The 23,787-nt window shown below is 44.8% G+C and overlaps 11 protein-coding genes across 24 annotated transcripts; 7 read left to right on the top strand and 4 right to left on the bottom strand.

Annotated features, from left to right (window-relative positions):
• Nucleotides 1–136: 136 nt before the first annotated feature.
• Nucleotides 137–1,190, top strand: LOC6630775 (uncharacterized). The gene is made up of 2 exons (XM_070207573.1): nt 137–347; nt 411–1,190. Exons 1-2 carry the CDS (start codon nt 222–224, stop codon nt 1,092–1,094), a joined length of 810 nt encoding a protein of 269 aa, XP_070063674.1. The 5' UTR covers nt 137–221; the 3' UTR covers nt 1,095–1,190.
• Nucleotides 1,191–1,582: 392 nt separating this feature from the next.
• On the top strand, nt 1,583–5,920 carry tst (superkiller complex helicase subunit twister). Its single transcript, XM_002054774.4, has 3 exons — nt 1,583–4,411; nt 4,469–5,536; nt 5,595–5,920. Exons 1-3 carry the CDS (start codon nt 2,105–2,107, stop codon nt 5,796–5,798), a joined length of 3,579 nt encoding a protein of 1,192 aa, XP_002054810.1. The 5' UTR covers nt 1,583–2,104; the 3' UTR covers nt 5,799–5,920.
• On the bottom strand, nt 5,845–7,907 carry LOC6630777 (dnaJ homolog subfamily C member 8). 3 transcript variants are annotated; one of them, XM_002054775.4, is made up of 4 exons: nt 7,765–7,907; nt 6,862–7,052; nt 6,398–6,718; nt 5,845–6,339 (listed from the first exon to the last, which is right to left on the bottom strand). In XM_002054775.4, the coding sequence occupies exons 2-4, from the start codon at nt 6,928–6,930 to the stop codon at nt 5,965–5,967; spliced, it is 765 nt and encodes a 254-aa protein (XP_002054811.1). In that variant the 5' UTR covers nt 6,931–7,052; nt 7,765–7,907; the 3' UTR covers nt 5,845–5,964. The 3 variants fall into 3 exon arrangements, with proteins under 3 accessions (XP_002054811.1, XP_070063675.1, XP_032295210.1); XM_070207574.1 differs by lacking the exon at nt 7,765–7,907 and having other exon boundaries at nt 6,398–6,648; nt 6,862–7,046; XM_032439319.2 differs by lacking the exons at nt 6,862–7,052; nt 7,765–7,907 and adding an exon at nt 6,719–6,733 and having other exon boundaries at nt 6,398–6,648.
• On the top strand, nt 7,281–8,149 carry LOC6630778 (probable oligoribonuclease). The gene has a single exon (XM_002054776.4). The coding sequence runs from the start codon at nt 7,356–7,358 to the stop codon at nt 8,016–8,018; it is 663 nt and encodes a 220-aa protein (XP_002054812.2). The 5' UTR covers nt 7,281–7,355; the 3' UTR covers nt 8,019–8,149.
• Lsd-1 (lipid storage droplet-1) lies at nt 7,986–10,390 on the bottom strand. 6 transcript variants are annotated; one of them, XM_032439315.2, is made up of 7 exons: nt 10,235–10,390; nt 9,874–10,169; nt 9,584–9,815; nt 9,066–9,265; nt 8,593–8,783; nt 8,346–8,523; nt 7,986–8,288 (listed from the first exon to the last, which is right to left on the bottom strand). In XM_032439315.2, the coding sequence occupies exons 1-7, from the start codon at nt 10,236–10,238 to the stop codon at nt 8,142–8,144; spliced, it is 1,248 nt and encodes a 415-aa protein (XP_032295206.1). In that variant the 5' UTR covers nt 10,239–10,390; the 3' UTR covers nt 7,986–8,141. The 6 variants fall into 6 exon arrangements, with proteins under 6 accessions (XP_032295206.1, XP_002054813.2, XP_032295205.1 ...); XM_002054777.4 differs by having other exon boundaries at nt 9,066–9,262; nt 9,584–9,794; XM_032439314.2 differs by having other exon boundaries at nt 9,874–10,172; nt 10,235–10,379.
• Nucleotides 10,391–11,091: 701 nt separating this feature from the next.
• On the top strand, nt 11,092–13,606 carry udt (protein undicht). The gene is made up of 4 exons (XM_002054778.4): nt 11,092–11,278; nt 11,387–11,805; nt 11,878–12,689; nt 12,750–13,606. Exons 1-4 carry the CDS (start codon nt 11,230–11,232, stop codon nt 13,339–13,341), a joined length of 1,872 nt encoding a protein of 623 aa, XP_002054814.1. The 5' UTR covers nt 11,092–11,229; the 3' UTR covers nt 13,342–13,606.
• Nucleotides 13,607–13,717: 111 nt separating this feature from the next.
• Nucleotides 13,718–14,700, top strand: SdhD (succinate dehydrogenase, subunit D). Of its 2 annotated transcripts, none has more exons than XM_015172280.3 (4): nt 13,718–13,877; nt 13,964–14,073; nt 14,139–14,329; nt 14,393–14,700. In XM_015172280.3, exons 1-4 carry the CDS (start codon nt 13,835–13,837, stop codon nt 14,595–14,597), a joined length of 549 nt encoding a protein of 182 aa, XP_015027766.1. In that variant the 5' UTR covers nt 13,718–13,834; the 3' UTR covers nt 14,598–14,700. The 2 variants fall into 2 exon arrangements, with proteins under 2 accessions (XP_015027766.1, XP_002054815.1); XM_002054779.4 differs by having other exon boundaries at nt 13,719–13,877; nt 13,964–14,079.
• PTPMT1 (protein tyrosine phosphatase, mitochondrial 1) lies at nt 14,696–16,308 on the bottom strand. 2 transcript variants are annotated; one of them, XM_015171355.3, is made up of 4 exons: nt 16,242–16,308; nt 15,449–15,592; nt 15,041–15,358; nt 14,696–14,971 (listed from the first exon to the last, which is right to left on the bottom strand). In XM_015171355.3, exons 1-4 carry the CDS (start codon nt 16,305–16,307, stop codon nt 14,843–14,845), a joined length of 657 nt encoding a protein of 218 aa, XP_015026841.1. In that variant the 5' UTR covers nt 16,308; the 3' UTR covers nt 14,696–14,842. The 2 variants fall into 2 exon arrangements, with proteins under 2 accessions (XP_015026841.1, XP_002054816.1); XM_002054780.4 differs by lacking the exon at nt 16,242–16,308 and adding an exon at nt 15,835–16,015.
• Nucleotides 16,309–16,360: 52 nt separating this feature from the next.
• On the top strand, nt 16,361–20,152 carry Hrd3 (HMG-coA reductase degradation 3). 4 transcript variants are annotated; one of them, XM_032439312.2, is made up of 8 exons: nt 16,361–16,585; nt 16,680–17,143; nt 17,198–17,943; nt 18,014–18,188; nt 18,644–18,792; nt 18,912–19,246; nt 19,314–19,518; nt 19,574–20,152. In XM_032439312.2, the coding sequence occupies exons 2-8, from the start codon at nt 16,693–16,695 to the stop codon at nt 19,964–19,966; spliced, it is 2,454 nt and encodes an 817-aa protein (XP_032295203.1). In that variant the 5' UTR covers nt 16,361–16,585; nt 16,680–16,692; the 3' UTR covers nt 19,967–20,152. The 4 variants fall into 4 exon arrangements, with proteins under 4 accessions (XP_032295203.1, XP_032295201.1, XP_032295202.1 ...); XM_032439310.2 differs by having other exon boundaries at nt 16,676–17,143; XM_032439311.2 differs by having other exon boundaries at nt 16,644–17,143.
• On the bottom strand, nt 20,012–21,876 carry Rpt5 (26S proteasome regulatory subunit Rpt5). 2 transcript variants are annotated; one of them, XM_015171354.3, is made up of 4 exons: nt 21,744–21,876; nt 21,458–21,683; nt 20,973–21,393; nt 20,012–20,920 (listed from the first exon to the last, which is right to left on the bottom strand). In XM_015171354.3, exons 2-4 carry the CDS (start codon nt 21,665–21,667, stop codon nt 20,265–20,267), a joined length of 1,287 nt encoding a protein of 428 aa, XP_015026840.1. In that variant the 5' UTR covers nt 21,668–21,683; nt 21,744–21,876; the 3' UTR covers nt 20,012–20,264. The 2 variants fall into 2 exon arrangements, with proteins under 2 accessions (XP_015026840.1, XP_002054818.1); XM_002054782.4 differs by having other exon boundaries at nt 21,458–21,805.
• On the top strand, nt 21,870–23,754 carry RanBP3 (ran-binding protein 3). Its single transcript, XM_002054783.4, has 3 exons — nt 21,870–21,991; nt 22,138–22,574; nt 22,632–23,754. Exons 1-3 carry the CDS (start codon nt 21,976–21,978, stop codon nt 23,502–23,504), a joined length of 1,326 nt encoding a protein of 441 aa, XP_002054819.1. The 5' UTR covers nt 21,870–21,975; the 3' UTR covers nt 23,505–23,754.
• The last annotated feature ends 33 nt before the right edge of the window (nt 23,755–23,787 follow it).

The following is a 23,787-nucleotide window of genomic DNA, read 5'->3' as shown; positions in this document are numbered from 1 at the left end:
CCGCGCTAAAAGCTTTTATTAGTTATCGATAATAGTTCAGACAAAGCTTTGCAAAGCCCCGGTTACACCTGCCGGTTGCTGCCGTTGCCGATAAGCGAAATCTGCAGCTTTTCGATCAGTTGACGACGAGCAGTTATCAGTAAAGCATAATAATTGTAAAAATTGTTACCCCAAAAGATTTGTGTAATTTGCATAAAATTTTTTAGAATTGCGCAGCACACATGTCGGAATCCAGACCAAGTCCGTGGTGTGGACGAGGCGACAAGCCGCGGGAATTTGCCAAGCACCAGCCCATCATATGCTATGATAAGCCGGCGGCAGCTGTCGTGTCCAAGGACGAATACGATGTAAGTTGAATTTTGAACTAGGTCAGATCTAGTCAGATAATAAACAGCTTTTATATTGTGCAGGATAAACGCTATCAGGCCTTGACTGGCGAGCTGGTGGAGACATTGGTGGTGCCGAAGCGCGAGGCGCGCACCTGGACCATGCAGACGGGTGATCTGTGCCGCATTACCGTACATGAGGGCGCCCAGGTGGGTGATGTCAACTTGTGGAATTTGGAAAATCGGCAAGAGCGCTTCTATTCGGGCAAGACGCGCCAGCTGCATGCCGCCCATCTGCAGGTGTACGACAGACTCTGGAGCTGCCTACCCTACCTGCGTCCCATGGCCACCTTCGTGTTCGACACGCTGGCCAAATATGGCATCGACGAGGATGGCGGCGCACTGCATGATGTGATCGGCACCCGATGCGATGACTACACATATAAACTCATAACCGGGCAGGAGCGCGTGGGCAGCTGCCACAGCTCCCTCGTCAAGGCGGTGGCGGAGGAGCGCGGCATGACCGAACAGGATGTGCACGATGTGTGGAACATATTCATGTGCACCGGCTTCACCAAAGATACGCAACAGTACTTCTGCAAGCCCAGTCCCGCCCAGAAGGGTGACTTTATTGAGTTCATAGCCGATATGAATTTATTGGTGGCTCTTAGTGCCTGCCCCCAGGGCGATGTCTCCATGCCGGTGGGTGCCGCAGTGCCCGATGAGAAGTGTCATCCCTTAAAGGTTGAAGTGTTTCGCCGCAAATAATGGCAAATATATCTAATCTAAATATGTGTGAGCATACATATATGCAATTAAAGGTGGATCCTTGAAGACGAATCAAATAAATATAGTATTTTGATATGTATATAAGTGTTTCATTTCTTATAAATTATAAGTAAATTATAAGTGTAAGTATATGTATGAGTATAAGTATGAGTATAGGTATGAGTATAAGGAAATGTATACGTATAAGTATAGGTATAAGTATTCATATAAGTATTGCATTTCTTATAAACTGTAAGCTGAGAGCTATAATCTGATTGTTTATCTTCAAAGAATTTAATTGGCAATAATTTCCTAGAACCAATATGTTTATTTTCACGCTGTGAACAGAGTATAACAATTGAATATTGACTCTTATGGAATGCTTAGCCATTGCAGTCAGTCGTAAATATAGGATCGATAAATTAATTCCAATTTCATCACTCCAACTTAAAAAATTATCTTTGATAGTTATTTATTTCTCTATACAAAGCAAATCTGATAAAAAGATATGTTTGGCAGCTGCAACAAGTTGTGGGCAGCGTATGCAACATTTCAGTCATACAAAAATCATAGAACTTATGCGATATGACAGTCCATACATGTATGACTGTATGATTGCAACATGATCGTTGCTTGTTTAGTATTTTATTGGCATTTGTTTGTGCTTGAGGCATAACAGAATCAAACATATCTATGTATATTTGTGAATTAAAGCGAGTTACTTAGAGCTACGTCTTATTATTATTTATTATTTATTCCTCTTTCGATTGGCTTCTCAATTCAAGTCTAAAGTTCCCACGATGAAGTTTCAAGAAATCCTTTGTTTAGGCACATATTTATACAGCATAGCTGGTATTTTTTTTATAAAAGTATTTTTATTAAATTTAGTCGCATAGCATGGTCTCACTGAGCACAGAACAGTTGTTTGTATGTTTGTATGCACATCTCTTATTTGCTCTCATTTGTCGCTCTGTGTAAATATTAAAAATTAGATTCCAAGCAGATGCACAATGGATGCCATTCGCGGCGAGGACAATCTTGAGAAGCTGCGCAATTACATACTTTATCCAGATATATCCATTCATGATCCGCTGCCCGATGTGCTGCCGCGCAAGTTCAATGAAATGCGCCTGTTGCACATTCCCAAATGCCCGGGAAGCACAAGGCTGGTTCCACGTCGAGATTTTGTGACTGGCGAAATACTCGAGTTTGTCGAGGTCGATGTGGAGGATGTGGGCGCCAATGCCAATAACTCGATGTCCATGCAGCGTGAGCCAGGTCTGTTGGAGGAAATGACGCGAGGCTCGCACATGAACTATCCCTTCTGGCCGGGCGGCTTTGACGCCAAGGAGCCGCCACCGGAGATTGCCAAGCTGGACGTGGACAACTTTGAGTTGGGTGACAAACTGCTAACGGTGCCGCCGGGCTTTGTCAGCGGTCACGATTTCTCAGAAGCCAAAAAGCCCGAGGAGCCGGTTGCCACCGCCAGCAATGTGGATCTGCTGGAGAATTTGGAGCACGACCTGGACGTGCAACAGTGGCTGCAGATGACGCGCAGCGACAGCGAAGCCAACAGCACAAAGGCACCACAGCGAGATCTGCAATTTCCGGCAGAGTTCAAGGATGTGGATGACGAGATTATGAACGCAGATCTGCAGCCGGTGCTGAATATATCGACCACAACGAAAAGCTTCAGCAGCGATTGGGCGGAAATGGTGGACATCAGCCAGCCGATTAACAATTTCAAGGAGCAAATACCCTGCCCGGCCATGGAGTTTCCCTTCGAACTCGATGTATTCCAAAAGCAGGCCATTCTCAAGCTGGAGCAGCGCCAGTATGTTTTCGTCGCGGCGCACACATCCGCGGGAAAGACCGTCGTCGCCGAGTATGCCATCGCTCTGTCCAAGCGGGATCTGACCCGCACCATATACACGTCGCCCATTAAGGCGCTGTCCAATCAAAAATATCGCGACTTTCGCAAAACCTTCAAGGACGTGGGCCTAATCACGGGCGATCTGCAAATCGAGCCAACCGCCTCGTGCCTGATCATGACCACCGAGATATTACGCTCCATGCTCTACTGCGGCAGCGACATAACCCGTGACCTGGAGTACGTCATATTTGACGAGGTGCACTATATTAACAATCCCGAGCGCGGCCACGTCTGGGAGGAGGTCATCATATTGCTGCCAGATCATGTGAATATTATCATGCTTAGCGCTACGGTGCCCAATACCATGGAGCTGGCCGATTGGGTGGGTAGCACCAAGAAGCGAAAGGTGTACGTGATTAGCACGCTGAAGCGTCCAGTCCCATTGATGCATTACCTCTACACTGGCGCCGGTGGCAAGAGCCGTGATGACATCTTTTTGTTGGTCGATGCCCAGGGCAAATTCCTGCAGGGCAACTACGAGAAGGCTGTGGAGCGCAAGAAGGAGATGCAGAGCAAATCTAAAGCGGGCGGTCCCAAAAACTATGTCAGCAGCAAGCAGGATCAGTGCACATGGATTGGTCTGATTGATTTTCTTAAGCGCAACAACAAAATGCCCGTGGTGGCCTTCACCCTGTCCCGCAATCGTTGCGATGCTAATGTGGCTTCGCTGCAATCCGTGGATCTCAATACGGCAGTGGAGAAGGGAGCCGTGCAAAAGTTCTTCCTGCAATGCTTGGCGAAGCTGAAGCCACCCGATCGCACTATACCCCAGGTGCTGGCACTGAAGGACGCACTGGAGCGGGGCATTGGTGTCCATCACAGCGGCATATTGCCCATACTTAAGGAGATTGTCGAGATGCTCTTCCAGAACGGTCTGGTCAAGCTTCTCTTTGCTACCGAAACCTTTGCCATGGGTGTCAACATGCCGGCCCGTACGGTCATCTTCGACTCGCACATGAAGTTCGATGGCATGGAGATGCGCAATCTTAAGCCGGGCGAGTACATACAGATGGCCGGACGTGCCGGACGACGTGGTCACGATGAAAACGGCACCGTCATCTTGATGTGCAAGGCAAGTGTGCCGCCCTCCATGGAACTGCGTCCCATGATCCTCGGCTTGCCCGAGAAGCTGCAGTCACAATTTATTCTTCGTTACGCCGTCATCCTGACGTGCCTACGCATCGAAAGCATCAAGGTGGAGGACATTATGCAGTTCAGCTTTAAGGAATTCAACCAGAAACTGCAGCTACCTACACAGCAGAAGCTGCTGCAACTGGCCGAGGACAAGTTCGCCATGCTGCCCACCTTGGGTGAGCACTTGCAGCCGCTGATCTATTTCTATGACAAATCCGTGGAGTACTGGAAGGAGAAGCATCGCATAATGGTCTGTAGCTGACACTACTTATCGAATAAAGTGTTAACTCTCTTGCCTTTTTTCCAGAAATTTATTGTAACCCAGCCGAAAATCCAAAAGGAATTGAAAGTAGGACGCGTCATTGTCATCACCCAGGGTAAGCACTATAACAAGCTAGCGATATTGCTGAATGTTAAGTCCGTCCTGGGTAAGGACACCGTCTACAAGGTGCTCGTGCTGGACCATCAATTCAAAAGCAATGACAGCGACAACGTCAATCGTGGCGAGCTCTACTACAAAATTCTCTCGCTGACGCCACAGCACAAGTTCTTCCATCCGGAGGGCATTGGCGGACACACCGTGCTGGACATTAGAGCCATCGATATATTAACCATTACAAAGTCAACAATCAAAGTGGATGCCGATGTCATCATACGCAACTGGGAACAGCGGCAATTGGAGCGGTTTAAGGATGCGCCACCTGGTGCCACAGTTGTCAAAGCCGTCACAGAGCTGCATCAGCTTAACGAGGCGTACAATGCCAATCCGGAGAGCATCAAATACGTTAACATGTCCAAGGAGATTAATGTAAATGCAGACAGCGAAGTGGCCATGTTGAACTATGTGGATCATCTGGCACGCCAGGTGGGCGATGTGCTGCCACACACCAACATTGCCGGCTTTGAGCAGGAGTTCGCCAAGGTGTACGAGCGGCGTGTGCTGGAGATTCACATTGAAGAGCTGCGCTTCAAGAACTCGGCCAAGAATTTAACCCTGTATCCGGATTACTGCAACAAGCTGCAGGTTTTGCGCGCCCTTAATTATATTGATGAGCTTAACGAGGTGACGCTCAAGGGCAAGGTCGCCTGCGAGATGGGCCAGAATGAGCTGTTAATTACCGAGCTGATACTCTGCAATATGTTCAACGATCTGGAGCCGGCGGAAATAGCTGCGCTATTGTCGGGTCTGGTGTTTCAGGCCAAAATCCAAGGCGAACCTGTTATTCCAGAGCCACTTAAGAAATGCGTCGCCGCCTTCGAGCAAATCAATGACACCATCTTGGCCGAGGAGCAGCGCTGTCAAGCGGCAATCGAGGCAGAGAATAATTTAAACTTTGGACTGCTCGAGGTTGTCTATGAGTGGGCCAAAAACAAGGTGAGTGCCAACTTGATCCCTTAAAAGCTTTTCATCAACTCGCTTTCGTTTTCGGCAGCCTTTTGCTGAGATTATGAAGCTGACCGAGGTGCAGGAGGGCATCATTGTGCGCTGCATCCAGCAACTGGACGAAACGCTGCGTGATGTTAAAACTGCCGCCATTAGGATAGGCAATCCTGGCCTGCAGTCCAAAATGGAAGAGGCCTCCGCGGCCATAAAGCGTGATATTGTATTCACAGCCAGTTTATACACGGAACTCTAAAATGTAGGCCACAAAAAGAAATTGGGTGAACAGATGAAACACAGGATTGTTTTTCCTAAAACTATAAATTACGAATCATGTCAATTACAATTCCAAAGGATACTTATAAAAATGTAAAAATATATGTGTAGAATAACGCGACGCAGGCGACAAGCACAAGCGAACTTCATCGTGTCTCCGGCTTAAACTTTGGCGGTACCATCATGCCCGTCATATGTTTCTGTTTCTTTGTTTTCTTTGATTTGCCAGCGCCGGATTGAAAGTCGTGCCAGCTATTTACGCGGCTTTGACGAGATTCCTCAAAGTTTTGCTGCCACTCGCGATCCGCTTTGACACGCTCCTCCTCCTCGATTTCCGTTTCCCGCTTTCGCTTGCGTTCCTCCTGGTCGCGCTGATCAAGCTTTTGCCTTCGACGTTCCATGTCGGCAAACAGTTTCATAACCATAACATATATGGCATGTTTATATTTGACAGGATCGTCTTCTGGTATGGGCTCAAAGGATCTGCCCTCCTTTTTGAGTTTTTTACGCTTTTCGGCAATCTATAAACAAAATGATATGCTTGACTTTAAGACTACATCAAGGCTAATGTATGTTTACCATATGATCTGTACGTCCCTTGGCCTCCTCGTACACCTCCAAACACTTTTTGCGCGTTAGGTCGTTCTCCAATATTTTCCAGGCGCGAGAAACTATATCGAATGCCATTTGGGCGCGCTCCTGGTTATCGTGGTTCTTGTCTGGATGTACCAGTATGGACAGGGTGCGATAGCGTTTTTTTATGTCGGCCACCTCGACGTCGGGCTCAATCTGCAGCACCTCGAAAGGATTAAGATTGAAGTATGTGGAACCTGGACGAAGTAAACGATCAATTTGTTGAGTAGGAGTTAGTACTGAATCGCGTTTTTCAATTTCTTTCACCTGCGAAAATAGTCACAAAATCGTTTATTTATGTGTATAATGAAATTCAATTTTTGCTATCTTTGGAAGGGCCTCTGCCGCAGCCGTTTGCGCTGGCTTTGGCTTTGGCGCTGGCACGGCATTGTTACCACCACTCAACTTACTTCTGTGTAGAAGTCCTCAAACGATTCTTTTGAAGTTCCGGGCTGATCTCTTAACGTTGAGGAGGACATTTTGTGTTTTTGTTTCAGCTATGTTTGTTTTCTTTTTTTTTATAATCGTTTGTTTTATGTGGAGAAAACGCACAAGGTCCAGCCAGTGTTATCAACTATTCCAATTGCAGTGCTGTGCAGTGCTGCAAAAAATGTTATGTTAAGCCAGTGGTTTTTGTATGTAAGTTTTTGTTGCTCATATTTGCCAAAAGTACTTCATTGTGGCAAAAATATTATATTATTAATTATATTGAACATCATAATTAAACAAAGCTAATTACATTTAGATACTAGGTGCAACATAACTCACAGAATGACTCCCCCAGTGTTGAGCAACAAACAGCTGTTGCTATGCTGTTAAAATTTCCCTAAGTTCAGAAAACTGGTCACTTCTCAATTGATAAGTCGTAAGGCCAGTAGAAAACATAAATTTCATATTTGTATCAATGATTTTTGTATTAAATCGCCTGTGTACCTTATTCAGTAGTGTTATTCACTCTCAAAGTAGGCATATACCCGCGCTTGGCCATACTCAAGTGATAAAAATGAGCACGTGCAAAAGTACCGTTGGCGATCAATCGGACATAGTTTGGATGGATTTGGAAATGACCGGACTAAGTATTGATAAAGATCAGATACTGGAAGTTGCTTGTATTATAACAGACAAGCAACTAAATATCAAAGCAGAGTGTCTATGTTTCGCCATCCGTCATCCGCCACAAGTCTACAACAACATGAACGAATGGTGCATTAAGCATCACAATGAATCCGGCCTGATCGACAAATGTAAAGAGTCGGACGTAACACCCGAGCTGGCGGAGAACATTATCTTGTCGTTTCTCAAGCAATACATACCCGAAAAAAAGTGCCCGTTGGCCGGCAACTCAATTTATATGGATCGCTTGTTTATACGAAAATTTTATCCAGCCGTCGATGAATATTTACATTATCGTATCATAGATGTTTCAACTGTGAAGGAGCTGGCGACCAGATGGCATCCGAGAGTTATTCAAGCAGCTGCACAGAAGAAACTCGCTCACCGCAGCTTGGACGATATTATGGACAGCATAGCAGAATTGAAATACTATAAGGAGCATTTATTTAAATGAATTTAATCTTAGATTTATGCACTATGTAACAAATAAAACTGTTTAACTAGTACGAATATGAAAGCAAAAGCAAAACTCTATGATTAGAAACAAAAATACGACAGCAATAAAAAACTCGATTTCTCAATAGACTCCATTTATATTATTATGTGCCGGCGAGAAATTGTTTGCCTCCTGTCGTCGCCTCGAGGATCTGCTGACCGTATTGCTCTCGCTGCCCGTCACCTTCTCGGCTTCGATACGTCCGGACAGAAAGCTCGCGACACGTTCCTTTAAATAGATTGCATTGCAAATTACAATCGTAGTCGGAATAGTCAATATATTTACCAGATAACCATTGGTGAGCCCTTGCAGGTTGCCATAGAAGGCGACCATGCGCTTCAGCAGAGATTCGGCTTCCTCTTTGGATATGCTCTTGAACTTATCCAGGCGAGATATGGTGATTATGCGATTGTTTATGTATATTATGCGATGCACAACCTCCGTGGTTGTGTGTGCCAAATGTCTATTATTGAAATTGTTTATTAAATATGTTTATGTGTGGGCTCACTGCCCATTGTCCTTGGTCACTCACTTGGGTATATTTGAGGCAACATTGGCGCTGAAGTTGACCAGGTGGACAACTCTTCTGGCCGACTCGCGCGTCAGCAGCACGATTAACTGTTCCAGGGTCACGGGACGGGCTTGATTTTCCGGCTCGTCCGCACTCAAGTAGCCCCACAATTCTTTGGCCTTTTGCATCGCCTGCTTTGGATCTGTGGCAATCTGGGAATTTGGGAATTCAATTAAATTTAAATAAAGTTTCTAAATAAAATAAGTTACATTCTGAAATCTATTATAATCATTTTCAGTTTCGATATTGGAATTAAATTTGTGCAAATATTTATTATTTTATTGGTATTATTGTTATTATTATGTTAAGCTTTCGGTTCTATGTTAAAGTCGTGCTTAGCGCAAGTCGTGACACGCACGAAATTTCCCCCGTATCACAAAAGTAAGCACGAGACGCGCTCAACTAACTGTAACTTGCTTATGAAATCGACTTACCAATTCGGCTGCGTAGATGAGCACATGGATTGCTTCCTTGCTTTGTTTCTTGAGGGCCCGCGCCTCGGCGAGGGTTCTTTGTGTGAGGCGGCGTTTGAGCTTGCGAGAGAAGCGTTGACCGTGATGAATTGCTTTAATGGCGCCCCTTTCGTCGGACGCTGCGCCTGCTGGCGGCTCGTTATCATCATCATGGGGCGCTGCTGTGCAGTAAATTAAAAATAATTTCAAAATGATATACCTAGGTTTTTCTTTAAATGTTGTTTTTTTTTTTTTTTCATTTCTTTTTCATAAGGTTGAGCCGCGGCTTATCGCATGACTTGTTTGCCGCCGCTTAGGCAAGCGACAAAATGAAAATCAAATAGATTCGAAACTCATGTGGAGCACAAATTGATAACCTCGCTGGACGCCAGTTTTTTTTTTTTTTTGTTTAACATGAAGCCTGACGACGGATTTTAAAAATAAACCACGAGCTGCATGCCGTCAGCTAGGAACACATATATATTAAGACTTGCACTCACCGTCCGTCTGATCCTGGTCTATGCGTATGGGAACCAGATATTTGTCAACGAATTTGTCGCCAGCTGTGAAGGCGCCATCAATACGATCTGCTGCGTATGTTGTCAGTGGACTCTCGAGCACCGCATTTCCAATTTGTTTGACTGAATCCGCACGCTTGAGCACGGGCCGCACCAGATGATCCGACATATACTCCTTGGTATTCCAATACATCTTTAAACACAATATGATGGCCTATGTAAGCGGATCTAATGCCACATTGGCGTATATATGGGGCCGCAGCTCTACTTACCATCTCGGGCGGCAGATAGACCAACGGTATGCGCTGCTCCAGTATATCCAGGCTCTTGCACATCATATTGTCCAGTCGCTTGATGGGCATCTCGAAGAGCTTGACAGCGGGCTGGACCGTATCGTAGGCGGCACTAATTGTCGCCTCGGCCGTCTCAAAGTACCAGCTGAAGAGGCGATTGTTATTCTTGACTTTGTCGTAGATGTGCTCGACACGCTTAACGCTTGACTCCACCAAAGGAATAGATGTTATGCGATCAATGGCTTCCATATGCAGGCCACTGCCCATTGTTGCAGCTGCTTTAAAGGATTAGACCCACGTTAAACATCCACTCGATCAGATATAACCGCTGCCTACTAACCCATCTGATTGCGATTGGCAATATAAACCGGAGTATTGGATTATTGCTAAGTGTCCCGCAATGGGTTTAAGTTAAGTTTTCAAGAGACTGTAAGAGCGCACGTCCCTTTTAAACGGGCTTCGAATTAAGACTGCGCCAAATTTGCACTGACCGCTTAATAGACATTCCGGACGACGGGCTCGTCATGCACGGAGTGACCTTTACCGCCCAGTGATAAGCACGACGCGATCCGCACACAAAAGTGTGTACCTAGACTACACTTATCAACAACATGCCATTTGTAGAAAGTTGAATAAGTTCCAAAGTGCAATCAGAAACGGATTCCTATAGTAGCCCAATAAAACTAGGGACTCCATAGATGCAGGCGTGAATCATTTGATAGCCAGAAATCGTTTTTATCTGAAAACATTCTGGATGCTCATGGAATGATGAAAACAGTTTAAAGTGCATTTCAAACAGATTTGTGTGTGTGATTGTGTGTTAGTCATTATTGGCGGGGGCGTTCGGGTCGTTGAGCGTGCGACAATTGGAATGCTACAGATAGCTGTCGGAGCAGTCGGAGCTGTCGATGCTCGCATTAGGCGCACCAGACGGCATTAAATTTAGCACAATTGTATTGTTAAGTTGTGATTTCTGTAATCAGCCAGACATTTTTATTACAACATAAAGCGGTTAAGAACGAATCAATAGTCAGATAATGTGTCTGCGGAAAAATTTGAGTTTTGATCTCAGAACAGAGCCTGACTATGCAACCAATGCAATTTGAATTTCAACTGAAAGTATGAAATAAATCGATTAGAACTAGTTGAACATGCGTGCAGTGCTGTAAAATTCAGTGTTGCGTCTACAGTGCTGTAAAACGTGTGCGTAGTAGTTGGTAAATTTGTTTGTTGCGTGTTTTCTTTGCTCAAGTTGTGTTTTAATTTCAATTGCTTAGTGGTTGTGTTCTGTTAAAAAATGTTCACATAAAAGTATCTACATTAAGCGATTTTAATATGAACAAATATCTTAATTTCATCTGCCTCTTAGGCGTCTCGAGCGTGGGTTAGTACAGTGACTTGAGCTAATGCCACACCCAAGCCTCAAAGCGAGGCTTCATTGTGATTCATTGAGAATTGAATAATTTCGGCACTGCCCAAATTTTAATTACAGCGCACGCACAATACAATGAGCTCGAGCAGCGCAACTGCATTATACCCAAGATTCTGCAGGGCTCGTGGTTTTCATGGGAGGTCGGCTTGCCCACCCAAACGATCATCGATGCGACCTCCATGTCCACGCGTGGCTATTGCATCAACTACCAGAAACACCGCGGCGATGAGTACTCGTTTGTGTTTAAGGAGCGCTCCGTTAACTGTTATCACTGCGTGCGTACGATAATACGCACATTGAACATATTCGAGAAATTCGAGGGACCATGTGTGGGTCTGCCTCCTGGCCAGGAGCCCACCGTTGAAAACGTCTGCAAGGGCATTAAAGATGATCAGCAGCAGATTACGCTGTTCAATGAAAACTTTGTGCCAATCAATTGTCGCTCGTCGCTCGAGGGCGTTTGGCATTTTACATATCAGGCAAGATTAGCACGTGATTAACACGTAATTGAATTTTCTAATTAATCAATTACAATTAACGTCTGTTTATAGAATCGATTCCGTTTTACGGGCGTGTGCAATAAGCCAGATGCTCGAATCCAATCTTGTCAAACGGCTGGAACACAGTTTCTTATACAGAATCAAAAGTTCAACATCACTTATCAGAAGTGCGAGGGCATGGAGGGCACCTTCAGCGGCACCGTTGAGTTTAGCTGCTTGGGCGATTGGTTTGTGGGAAAAAATCATTATTTTGCTGTTGCCAATACAAAGGAATCGCGTAAGGATGAAAAATACCGTTGCTTCCTTAAGAATCGTGATGATGATCTCTATGTGGGTGTCTCCATCACTGCCGAGTGCAACACACTCAAAACGCCAGAAAACTCGCCAGAGCGTCTTAAGCTTACCCCAGTTAAGGCGGAATTTGTTGAGCCCGGCTGTACGCTACCGCAGAATTTCTCTGGCGAATGGGTGAACACGGCTAACATTGATGCCGATGTGTCTATCAGTGAGACGCACATAAATGAGACATATTATCCGGATAGAGCACGATACCGTAAGACAATTTACGTATGTCGCGAGCGTCGGGGCAATCGTGTTATGATGGCGCGTCTCACTGTCGATGGTTGCCAAAAGGATTACGTTTGCTTTGACTTTATGCCCAGACATCACAATATTATACGCTATCGCAAGGGCTTAGCTGTCATCAAGGATGATTTCAGCACAGTCTGCTCTTGGGTACAATTTCCCAATTCAGAGGCTTGGAAATATGATTTGTTCTTGGCGAAAAATCCGGTTCCTGTCCGTTGTCCAGTCGCTGGCAAGTTCAATTTCACACAAAGAGGCGAGCATCCCTTTAGAACAAGGTTGGCAATTACCTTTACTTTTATTAGAAATATGTACCTTATTCAATTATAAATTTTCAGAATTCTTGGTGGCGTTACCCTGAGTCCGCGTCCCGATATCCACTGCAAGCAAAACATATCTGATTTATCAGTTTGCGATACAGACCAAAAGGAATTAGCTGTTGATGAGAACTATTGTTTGTCCGTGGATCATTTGGGCCGACCCGTTGATATCTACAGTGATCCAGATTACCGCATGAAATGTATTGGCTTTTGGAAGGAAAATCTAAAATCATATTTAATTACCTACGATGATTTGGATCCGCTATCCAAATACCGTTGTTGGGTCTATCAACGTGCCGATCTTAACCGTGTCCTCATGTCCCAGGCCGTGGGCGCATTCTGCAAACTTAACCAAGACGTGACCTCATGGAATCATTCCGAAGGCGCTGCAGTCGCCATTGATGCCGTTGAGTACGAACGTGAGCGCGACGACTGTCCAATGTATTTCGACGATGGTTTGAATCCTTGGAGACCATCGGATGCTTCGAATATTGTGTTTGATTGGGACTTTTACAAGGCCGGCGCAAATCGTTTGGCTTCCCTTATTAGTGCGCCGGTCGTTTGTGCCATCAGCGCAATTTTTATACTAGCCAGGTATTTAGTCGCTTAAGAAGTTTAGAATAATTTTTTCAGTACCATCCATCATATCCGAGCCGAAAAGTGCCTTCTAGAAATATCTAATAATGTGCCTCAAAAATTCAATGAAATTAACGGAATTTGTTCAAAATATCTATGATTAGTTTATAAGTGCACACATAATTGGAGCTTTTACAACTCATTATTATGCATCAATTTTGCATTCCGTCCACAAAAGAATCTCAAATGTTTTTGTACAAACGCCTACAGCTAAATAAATATTACTGTATCCATCCCTATTTTTATTAATACATTTTAATATATGATTTCAAAATATTTTGTTTCAAACATACATACATTGGGCGGAACCGATAAATCTATATACCGATAGCTATCGCCCCATCGATAAATAGTAGACATAGAAATTTCCAGTGCTGTAAAATTTAGTAAAAGTCGGCTGTGGTTGTTCAAGCCAATAAGTGTTTTTATATTTTGTTCAAAATTTTCGATTCTACAAAATAATAAACATGTTGTCTTCTGTGCTACTGCGTGGCGTTGGACGTAGCAATGGTAATGACAATGGTTAACTGTAAATTTACGCATTTTATACGACAATTTTTTTTATTATATAACCTTGTCGTTTCGCATACCGACAGCTGCAAGCCTTATTAAATCCGTGCGTCTGTCGCCGCTGAAGGCCTACTCGACAATTGTGGCCAACACGCAACGCCAAGCGCTGACAAAGCCTATTGTGCTGGCCAAGCAAGTAGCGGTATTTATTTGAGAATCAATCATGTGGTTTTTATTCAATTGGTTAATCCCACATTTCAGCCTCTGGCGATGCGACAGATTTCAGTGAGCGCTCCCCGAATGGCTTCGGCTTCCGGTAACCACACAGGCTTGTGGACCCTTGAGCGCTTGGTGTCTGTTGGACTGTTGGCTGTTATTCCTGCAGCTTTTGCCGCCCCTTCCCAGGTGCTGGACGCGCTATTGGCCATCTCTGTGGTTATTCACACCCATTGGTAAGATGAACAATTCGAGGCCAGTTTGGGATGCAATTAAAACAGCCAAAATTCATTTTACAGGGGCGTTGAAGCTATGATTGTCGACTACCTGCGTCCAGGTGTCGTGGGCAATGTTTTACCAAAAGTAGCTCACATTGCCCTTATCATAATTTCAGTGGCCACATTGGGCGGCCTCTTTTACTTCATCAAGAATGATATCGGCCTGGCCAATGGCATTAAACGTTTTTGGGCCATCAAGGGCAAGGATTCCGAAAACAAAGCTTAATTGCCTAGCGGAGTAGGGCCAACCCGTTAACTAAATTGTGTACAGCGACTCGACGATTGCTTTATAGTCATTAGCAATAAATAAAAGTAACTTGTAACTCGTATATTAACAAAATTGTATTTAAAAGAACATCGTTTTACATTGAAAAAGCACTAATTAGTTTTTGGTAATGGTATCAAAATCAGAAACTGGCACCATAACGTTACGTATTTAATAAACTTTCAACGGCTGTTATCAGGATTGGGTCATGACTTGGCCTCTACGTTATTTGCATAAAATATTCTAAGCGCGTCCCATTGTTTGGTGTGCAGCAAGATATGCGGTCGACATTGACGCATGTGCTCCACAGCTTGATCTGGGGTCCAACCGTTTTTCTAAAAAGAAATAATGCAAACAATTAAACAAAAGCTTTGACGCAACAAAGCACGAGATCTTGTACGTACCAGCATAAGATAGCAGCCCACCAAGGTGGCGCTACGTGTGCGTCCTGCCTTGCAGTGTACATAGACCGAACCAACATTTTCGGCATATTGCGACGAGTTTATTTTGGGTATGCGCTTGGACAATGGCAAAAAGCGATTAATAAACTCGACGCCATGGTAGAGCTTCTCCTGGTTGGGTGATTCGAATATGTCAGTGGTAGCTAGTTGTAGGAACTCAATGCCAAGGGCCTTCCACTTGGGCGAGTCGTTCGAAAACGCGGTAAGCTCGTAGTCTTCGTTCATTGACACGACAGCTTTCATGTTTTCCTTTTCGATTAACTGTTGAGACAAAGAATTTTTTTACGTTGTTGGATTTATTTTTATTTATTTATTTGTAAAGTTTGTTTGGTCGCGAGTCGCGTAACTTACGTCATTTGCTTGGCTTCGAAAGGGCAGCGCTCCAAGTATAACATTCTCATCAATGCGATCGTACCAATTCCTTGCCGTTGCCTTTTCCATAAGCACATTGTAGAGCAGCGTCGGATAAAAGGACACACGAGCAAGCATAGCCGCCTTTAATTGATACACAGGTGGGTAAGGAGAGGTGTGGGATTAATAATTGACGCTCTACGTTTTCGGGTGTAGAGTACGGAGACTGCAACAGCTGTAAACTTTCACCAGCTAACGAAGTTAAGCATGAATAATTTAATGCGTGACTGTCTGAGTCGCTTGGAGCGCGGCTTGGAACTGGTTTCATTGATGTTGTTGAGCGCAGTGCCAGGGGCTGGCTTGCAGCCACTGCCGTCGTAACTTACACTCATCTCCATGCCGTTTTTTCGAGCTTCTCCGGTTCAAAAGAACAATGAGTCACACCCTAACAATGCTTCCTCGTATATTAATTAGTATATTCACGAATTATCACTCTAATTTTCGCGCTGCTGTTTCAGGCATTTGCATTATGAAATGGAACAACAAAAACACGCAAAGCTTATTTCACGATGTTTCCTAACACTGGCTCACTGAGGTGAGCATATCGGTTAATCAGTCACTGTTCTTAGAGATAACATAGCAGCTATCGCGCACAAGTATTAACATGCACAAATACTAACATATCTATTAAAATCACGCTTACATTGTTTTATATGAAAAGGGACTGCGTACTATTTTCTACGCGCAGCTTGTGTGAGAATTGGGCTTACAGTTTAATGGGTTGTTTACTCACGCAAGGGTTAACTATAAATTTGGGATAAAAATTAATTTTGATTGCATTTAATATATAAAAACTCATGAACACAAATGACAGCTGTGACAGGTTGCCGATTTAAAATCACATTGTTGCTCATCTCTGCCATTGCGTCGTTCACAACACTGGGCAGTAATTATTGTTGCAACAAATGAAAGGTTCTTTAATCTTACGTGTGAAAATTACTAAAGCTGTCGAGGGGCAAATAGGACAACAATTAAACCAATTGCACTGGTATAAAATGTGCCAGCGATAAACTGGACTGGAAGCACTAAGCCCTATCAAACGGTGAAAAAACAATCAGTGTGTGCACAAAAGAAAAAGTAAATAACACAACACGTCAGACCTAAAGGGGCAAGAAAAGACTACCAAAATTTTTAGTATATTTATCGCTTATCTTTTTTGCGGCAAAGACAGAGACACGTTCCATATGATGAGACTGCCAAGCATAATGTGCATTTCGATGCTCCTGCTGGTTCAGTGCAGCCACCTCTTGCGGGCGGAGCTGCAGGGTCCACTCTCCGAAAGCGCCAGCACGACAGCAATTTCAGAGCCCGAGGCCGTTACCTCCACGGAGCCACATAGTCAGAGCAAAACTGAAGCCGACGAGATAACGACAGCCGAGAAAGACGCTAAAGCTCCACCCGTCGACCTATCCTCGTCAGCAACAGCACCAGGCAGCAACGACCGCAAAGCGGCCAAGCTTAAGGACAAGGACAAGGAATTCGCGCCACGCACCAAAGTAATGCCAGCTGCATTGTTCGAGCGCCTATGGAACGACAGTCTAATGAAACAGCAAAAACTGAAGGCTCAAATCGAAAAAATTGAAGCAAGCCAAACTCCCGCGGAAGTTGTCGAGCTGACTCCCGAGCAGATGGAGGGTTAGTAATTCAAAAGCACAAGCGTTCCAGTTTATTGCAATATTTAACTTACAGCTCAAAGCCTTTACGAGAACGCCATGGAAATGCTGTCCAAGCCGCGCACTGATAAACGCGTTGCATTCACACTGTTGCGAAAGGCGGCCGCATTCAATCATCTTAAGGCACGCGCCGAACTGGCCTGGGCCGTTCTCTTGGGTCATTGGATGGCATTTGATTTCCACCACGCCGCCGACGAGTTCGAGAGCTTGGCAAACGAAGGCGTAGCTGAAGCTCACATGGGTCTTGGCTTTTTGTACTCAGCGGGTGTGGGTGGCAAGAATGTCAGCCAACCGCTAGCTCTACTGCACTATACGCTGGCAGCTCTTGGCGACAATACGCTCGCCCAAATGGCCTTGGGATATCGCTATTTGTACGGTATCAATGTTCCTACCAGCTGCGAGAAGGCGTTGATTCAATATAAGCGTGTGGCCAAGAAGGTAGCTTCCAAAATAACGTTTGCGAATGGACCGGTGGTGCATCGAGTCCGGCTGTTGGATGAGTTAGAGAACCCAGGCAGCCACGAGACTGAAATTGTTGACTACTATCAGCTGCTGGCTGACAAGGGCGACGTGCAGTCCCAGGTGGGCTTGGGCCAGTTGTACTACCAGGGCGGCAAGGCTATTCAGCAGGATCATCAGAAGGCATTGGAATATTTTACGCTTGCTGCCAATGCAGGCAATGCCATCGGTTTTGCCTTTCTGGGCAAGCTCTATCTGGAGGGAAGTGAGCAAATCAAGGCGGATAACGAAACGGCCTTCAAGGTGAGTCAGAAGACTATCTTAAAAGCTATTTTAAATGTAAATTAACCGTAATTTTCCTTTTGATTGACAGTACTTCTCCAAGGCATCCGAAATGGGTGATCCGGTGGGCCAGAGCGGTCTGGGACTCATGTATCTAAAGGGTCTTGGTGTGCCCAAAGATTCTATCAAGGCTTTGTCGTATTTCACACAGGCTGCTGACCAAGGCTGGGTTGATGGTCAACTCCAACTAGGCACCATGTACTTTAGTAAGTTATTCAGAAATTTTATACTCTAAAGCACCATTATAGTTTTTTCATGAAATGAAACATCAATCCGGTTGAGTTGGCATGTAGCCATGCCCGCCTGTCTGTCTGTTTTTATGGACTATGTTTGAGATTATCTTGATTAGACTTGACCTGGTTTCTGCGTTCCTGCGGGATCGGACAAATGTTTCATATTAATATTTCTTGCATGAAAAGCTGTTTTGTGTTTGAATTTATCTTGAGGAAACTTTATTAGCCATACGAGCAATCTTATCAGCAATCCTAGCAACTATATCTGAAGATCGGCCAGAAGTTGAGTTTTTCTATGCAAAAATGTTTGTGTAGGCATCTGCTAATCATTTCTATGAATATCTTTTGCTGCCAACCACACTGTAACTTTACCTCGTAGTTAATTATTGAAAATTATAAAGATTGATTCATTTACGATTTAATTCCAGCTGGCAATGGCGTCAAGACGGACTACAAACTGGCGCTTAAGTATTTCAACTTGGCCACACAGTCGGGCCATGTTTTGGCATACTACAATTTGGGCATTATGCATGCATACGGAATGGGCATGCTGCGTTCCTGCCCAGCTGCCGTTGAGGTAGGTTCCACAGCTAATTGATAGCATACGATAATTATTCAGGTGTCAAGATACTTCTCTTGGAGATCTGGCGATATAATCTATTGCTTTAATTGTAAAATGTTTATTGCATATTACAGTTCTTTAAAAACGTGGCGGAACGTGGTCGCTGGAGCAGTAGATTAATGCACGCCTACAGTGACTACAAGCAGAATCGCATCGATGAGGCCTACATGCAATACTCCCTAATGGCTGAAGTGGGCTACGAGGTGGCCCAAAGCAATGCAGCTTTTCTGCTAGATCGCGAGGAGGTGCATGTGTTTAATGATCGTCACGAGGAATTGATACGCGCATTTTACTACTGGAAACGAGCTGCCGGCCAGGGCTATTCGGCGGCCCAGGTTAAGCTGGGCGATTACTACTATTATGGCTGGGGAACAAAGACGGATTTTGAAACTGCTGCAGCTCTTTATAGGTGCGTAAATCTTAAATCAACCATTGCGGGAGATTTTAATAGTTTTGTTTTTTAATTTGATGATTAGGAAAGCTTCAGATCAACAGTACAATGCGCAGGCCATGTTTAATTTGGGCTATATGCACGAGCAGGGCCTGGGCATGAAGAAGGATTGGCATTTGGCCAAGAGATTATATGATTTGGCAGCCGAAACGAATTCGGATGCCAAAGTTCCTGTAGCCATTGCGCTCTTCAAGCTTCAGATGCTAGCCAAGATTGAATCAATAAAGCAAGTAAGATATTCAAATTTGCCATATAACGCGGCCCACTCTAATCTATTGTACTTAGTCGCCATACAGATTCATCTTTTATATGGATGAAAACATCGCTGCCAATTGGGATTTATATATGATCACCATACTGACCTTACTACTGGGCATTATAATGTATACTAGACGACCATTCCAACAGCCCGAGCAGCCTGCACAGCCCCCACAGCCGCCAGCTAATGATATAGCAGCTGTTGCCGTTAATGCAACTCCAGCGGCTCCACCAGCGTCCGTTGGAGCTTCAGCGACAGCAGCAGCTTCGACTGCTGCAACAGCCGCTGCAGAAGTAGCATCCGCATCCACAACTGCATTGACTGCAACGGCTTCTAGCGGCGACTCGTCCAGCCCAACAACAGCCAGCTCATCCGCAGGGACGAGCAGCAGCAGCAACACACTCGATCCCACTGATTAGTCTTAACGAATTGGTTAATCATCCCTAGTTTAATTAGTGACCATGTAAATATTTATCATCTATTTTTTATTATTTCTGAATTGAATTTTTAGATATTTAAAAGTCAGAAATATCTTACTCAAAAAAATATATATGTGTTGTACTGATAAAACTGCTTATCCATGCGATACGATTCCTAACGATAAATTTGGCCAGAAACCAATGTTCTTCTTTTCTTGTTAATGTGTTAATATATTATCTGTTTTATTGTTGACGCGTTTGCAAGATTACATGTAAATTTAATTTGCGAAGTTTAGGCCTAGGCATAGTAGTTAAGATTAGCTTTCTTTTTAGACTGCACCTCCATGATGGCGTCCATGAAGTCCTCATGCGTAACCGATGTGGCAGAGCGGCGCAGGGCAATCATGCCCGCCTCTACGCACACTGCCTTGCACTGGGCGCCATTGAAATCGTCTGTTGAACGGGATAGCTCCTCAAAGTTAACATCGTTGCTGACATTCATTTTACGTGAGTGGATTTGCATAATGCGCGCACGTGCCTCTTCGTTCGGATGTGGGAACTCAATTTTACGATCCAATCGGCCGGAGCGCAACAGGGCGGGATCAAGAATATCAACACGATTCGTAGCAGCAATCACCTTAATATCCGCAGTCGAGCTAAAACCGTCCAATTGATTCAGCAGCTCCAACATGGTACGCTGCACCTCACGATCACCAGCCTTCTCCGAATCGAAACGTTTTGTGCCAATGGCATCCAATTCATCAATGAAAATGATGGCGGGTGCTTTCTCCTTGGCCAGCGCAAAGGCATCGCGCACTAGCTTGGCGCCATCACCAATAAACATTTGGACCAGCTGCGGACCGGCCAGCTTCAGGAAAGTGGACTTTGTTTGGGCGGCGCAAGCACGGGCGAGCAGGGTCTTGCCAGTTCCGGGTGGGCCGTACAATAGAACACCTATGGATAAAGTTGTAGTTGACCACTCTTAGTGTAGTGCATTAGTACTAACCTTTTGGTGGATGAATTCCCAGATTCTTGAATTTTTCCTTGTGTGTCATGGGCAACACCACGGCTTCAATGAGCTCCTGGATCTGTTTATCCAGGCCACCAATATCGGAGTACTGCTCTGTGGGACGCTCATCGACTTCCATAGCTTTAACACGAGCATCATACTCAGCTGGCAGAGTTTCCAGAATCAGATAAGAGTCCTTGTTGACGCCAACCAGGTCGCCCGGTTTGAGTTTCTCGGCATCGACTAGGCCAATGACTGGCAAGAAATACGCCTGACGCGTTGATGTTTTGATAACGGCACATTTTCCCTTGCGCTGATTGTCCAGCACGGTAACAGAGCCATCGTCTTCCTCTTCTTGCGGATCAACATCCAGTAACTCAATGACATTGGACACCAGATACGGCAGAGTTTTGTTAACCTAAAACAGATATTCGTAAACGCTACAATTTTTGGTTGCAAATTAATTTATTTGTATTATTTACCTTGATCTTTTCCGTGTTGTCTTTGATTTTCTCGTTTTGCGCCTGAATCTCGTGTGTGATCCGCATTACTTCGCTTTTCATTATTTTAATTTCGTTGTCCATCAGGCGAGTCCTGCTCACAATCTCATCAGTGGACATACGCAGCACCTCTTCGCCCAGCGACTCCTCGCCATCTTCCCATATTGATTTATCCTCAAGTGTTTGGGCCATTTTTCGTCAATTTGCTCTGTTAATAAACTTGCTTAAATAAAACTTTTGCTGTGGCTAGCTGGTTTCTTTGCTTTGCCTTTTTAGTCGATGACTTGTAAATTTTCGTGTTTTTTTCCAGCCTTTGCCGAGTTTGACAGATAAGTGTGCTGTAAAATTATCAAATATTATCGGTGTTAAAATGAGCACAATGCTATCAGTATATCGATAGTCAGGCGTTTTACAAGACTGTTTTAGGCTTGAGGAGAACGCTTTTTTCTTGTAAAAAATTTTTGCCAAACTATAAATCATAAACATAAATTTCGATTGCCATGTCCGAAAATAATGGTAAGTGCGCTACCCAAACCAAAATACATTTTTAGTCGTGCACTTGGTTATCTGACACATGTTCTATGTGACTTTGTCTGTGCACAAATCAGCCAAAGTAAAGCCAAAGTCAAATTCAATATATTCCTTGTTCATGTATTTTGTAGAGGCGTCGCTTGAAGCCAATTGCTTCAGAGGCGGTTTTACATTAAAAGCATCGCGGCTAGGTGGAGCCGTCTTGCGGCCAGCTGTGCTGGGTGACAGCTCAGTATTGGGTACGGCTCATAGCAATACCAACAGCAACAATAGCTCCACAGCGTTAGCCGGCGGAAACGAGAAGACTGATGAGGATGGCATTGTGGGCAATCCGTTTTTACGTGAGCAGAAGGAAGAGGAAGATGAAGCGGCCGCCCAAGTGGTGGAGTCCACAGAGAATATTGATAAAGATGACGATGAGATTGATGAGCGGCCGGATCCGCTGTCAATGCTGCGCAACAATGGCATCGAACGTTCCAACATATTTGCAGCGGCCAAAACCACTTTGCCGCGTGTTCAGACAAGTGGATTTATTTTCGGTCAGAACGTGCACGAGCGGGTCGTGGGTGTAAGTTGCGATATGTCTAATCTGTTAAAAAAAATATATATGCGAAATTTATTGCAGGAAAACGTAAGCACAGAATCGAATGCAGAAGCTGCATCGTCGGGCACGGCGGAAGCGACCTCATCGCAGCTTCTGTTTTCTAGCGTCATTCAGAAGGCTGCCCAATCCACAGACAACAACAAGGACACGTCCGAAGCGAAGAGCCTCAACGAGGTGGCGCGGGAGTACGAGGAGAGCCGTGCCCAGAAACGCAAATACGAGGAGGTAGAGACCTTTACCGGCGAGGAAAACGAAATCAATATTGCCGATGTTAGCTGCAAGCTGTTCGCATTTGTCAGCAGCAACTGGGAGGAGCGTGGACGTGGCAGTCTGCGTCTAAACGATGCCAAGGATGAACGTGATTGTTCGCGCGTCGTGTTCCGCACATCGGGCAACTTGCGCCTGCTGGTTAACACTAAAGTCTGGGCAGCAATGGTGGCCGAACGCGCTAGCCAGAAATCACTACGTCTCACTGCTATGGATAACACGGGCACCGTTAAGATCTTCTTGGCCATGGGCCGACCCGCAGACATTGCACAGGTGCACAAAGCGTTAAGTGAACGCATTGCCAAGCGCAAGCTGACGCATCCCGACGAGTGTGCCGTGGTGGAAGCCAAAAATGGCATTGCATCTGAACCGTGCGCAGTCAGTGTACAGCCCGAATCTACAACCAACGATGATGACGACGATGAGGCCGTCGGTGGCGTGGCCAATCCAGTGCCAACCGCTGGCTCAACTACGGCCATTGCTGAGGCGGACAGCAACGAGCCCAGCCCAAAAAAGGCGCTCATGCTGGCGGACAGCAGTGTGGATGTTGTGGTGTCTGCGGCAGACAGTGATGCCGAGGCAGAGCCCAAGGAGCTACCCGAGGAGGATGAGGAGGAGAGGGCTTAAAATTAGCTGGCGTATGTTTCGTTCTTTTTTTTCCCACTTTTTATTTTATTTTAGTTTTTGTTTGAAAACACACACACACACACACACACACACAAATGAAAAACCACTTCACAACAAACTAAATAAAACGCATTGTGAATTATTATAAATTAATTATAATAATTTATTAATAATTATTATTAAAGTAAAATAAATGGAGTTCCGATTTGTAAGCCCGGGCGCAGCGTCTATAAATGACATCTATCGATTACATTTTGTATTTAATCTTTCATTTGCATTCCGC

Source organism: Drosophila virilis, chromosome 2 (genome assembly GCF_030788295.1).
Source record: "Drosophila virilis strain 15010-1051.87 chromosome 2, Dvir_AGI_RSII-ME, whole genome shotgun sequence".
Classification (NCBI taxonomy): Eukaryota; Metazoa; Arthropoda; class Insecta; order Diptera; family Drosophilidae; genus Drosophila; species Drosophila virilis.
Note: the sequence above shows the minus strand (reverse complement) of the source record. Positions and strands in the feature narration are given on the sequence as shown.

Bases quoted from the DNA above. Each gene is read 5' to 3' on its own strand.
- LOC6630778 (XM_002054776.4), top strand. From the start codon at position 7,356: ATGATTTTTGTATTAAATCGCCTGTGTACCTTATTCAGTAGTGTTATT.
- LOC6630777 (XM_002054775.4), bottom strand. From the start codon at position 6,930: ATGTCCTCCTCAACGTTAAGAGATCAGCCCGGAACTTCAAAAGAATCG. The intron at 6,719-6,861 runs GTAAGTTGAGTG...CTATTTTCGCAG, and splicing joins TTGAGGACTTCTACACAGAA to GTGAAAGAAATTGAAAAACG. The intron at 6,340-6,397 runs GTAAACATACAT...TTTTGTTTATAG, and splicing joins AGGGACGTACAGATCATATG to ATTGCCGAAAAGCGTAAAAA.
- PTPMT1 (XM_015171355.3), bottom strand. From the start codon at position 16,307: ATGAGTTTTTATATATTAAATGCAATCAAAATTAATTTTTATCCCAAA. The intron at 15,359-15,448 runs GTAAGTTACGCG...TTGTCTCAACAG, and splicing joins TTCGAAGCCAAGCAAATGAC to TTAATCGAAAAGGAAAACAT. The intron at 14,972-15,040 runs GTACGTACAAGA...ATTTCTTTTTAG, and splicing joins TGGGCTGCTATCTTATGCTG to AAAAACGGTTGGACCCCAGA.
- udt (XM_002054778.4), top strand. From the start codon at position 11,230: ATGAACAAATATCTTAATTTCATCTGCCTCTTAGGCGTCTCGAGCGTG. The intron at 11,279-11,386 runs GTTAGTACAGTG...TTTTAATTACAG, and splicing joins CTTAGGCGTCTCGAGCGTGG to CGCACGCACAATACAATGAG. The intron at 11,806-11,877 runs GCAAGATTAGCA...GTCTGTTTATAG, and splicing joins TTTGGCATTTTACATATCAG to AATCGATTCCGTTTTACGGG.
- RanBP3 (XM_002054783.4), top strand. The intron at 22,575-22,631 runs GTAAGTTGCGAT...AATTTATTGCAG, and splicing joins TGCACGAGCGGGTCGTGGGT to GAAAACGTAAGCACAGAATC.
- Lsd-1 (XM_032439314.2), bottom strand. The intron at 9,266-9,583 runs GTGAGTGCAAGT...TTTACTGCACAG, and splicing joins AGACCAGGATCAGACGGACG to CAGCGCCCCATGATGATGAT. The intron at 8,289-8,345 runs GTAAATATATTG...ATCTATTTAAAG, and splicing joins GGCTCACCAATGGTTATCTG to GAACGTGTCGCGAGCTTTCT.
- tst (XM_002054774.4), top strand. From the start codon at position 2,105: ATGGATGCCATTCGCGGCGAGGACAATCTTGAGAAGCTGCGCAATTAC. The intron at 4,412-4,468 runs GTCTGTAGCTGA...CCTTTTTTCCAG, and splicing joins AGGAGAAGCATCGCATAATG to AAATTTATTGTAACCCAGCC. The intron at 5,537-5,594 runs GTGAGTGCCAAC...CGTTTTCGGCAG, and splicing joins ATGAGTGGGCCAAAAACAAG to CCTTTTGCTGAGATTATGAA.
- Hrd3 (XM_032439312.2), top strand. From the start codon at position 16,693: ATGATGAGACTGCCAAGCATAATGTGCATTTCGATGCTCCTGCTGGTT. The intron at 17,944-18,013 runs GTGAGTCAGAAG...TTTGATTGACAG, and splicing joins ATAACGAAACGGCCTTCAAG to TACTTCTCCAAGGCATCCGA. The intron at 18,793-18,911 runs GTAGGTTCCACA...TGCATATTACAG, and splicing joins CCTGCCCAGCTGCCGTTGAG to TTCTTTAAAAACGTGGCGGA.
- LOC6630775 (XM_070207573.1), top strand. From the start codon at position 222: ATGTCGGAATCCAGACCAAGTCCGTGGTGTGGACGAGGCGACAAGCCG. The intron at 348-410 runs GTAAGTTGAATT...TATATTGTGCAG, and splicing joins TGTCCAAGGACGAATACGAT to GATAAACGCTATCAGGCCTT.
- Rpt5 (XM_015171354.3), bottom strand. From the start codon at position 21,667: ATGGCCCAAACACTTGAGGATAAATCAATATGGGAAGATGGCGAGGAG. The intron at 21,394-21,457 runs GTAAATAATACA...TATCTGTTTTAG, and splicing joins ACAACACGGAAAAGATCAAG to GTTAACAAAACTCTGCCGTA. The intron at 20,921-20,972 runs GTTAGTACTAAT...CTTTATCCATAG, and splicing joins GGGAATTCATCCACCAAAAG to GTGTTCTATTGTACGGCCCA.
- SdhD (XM_002054779.4), top strand. From the start codon at position 13,835: ATGTTGTCTTCTGTGCTACTGCGTGGCGTTGGACGTAGCAATG. The intron at 14,080-14,138 runs GTATTTATTTGA...CCCACATTTCAG, and splicing joins TGCTGGCCAAGCAAGTAGCG to CCTCTGGCGATGCGACAGAT. The intron at 14,330-14,392 runs GTAAGATGAACA...TTCATTTTACAG, and splicing joins GTGGTTATTCACACCCATTG to GGGCGTTGAAGCTATGATTG.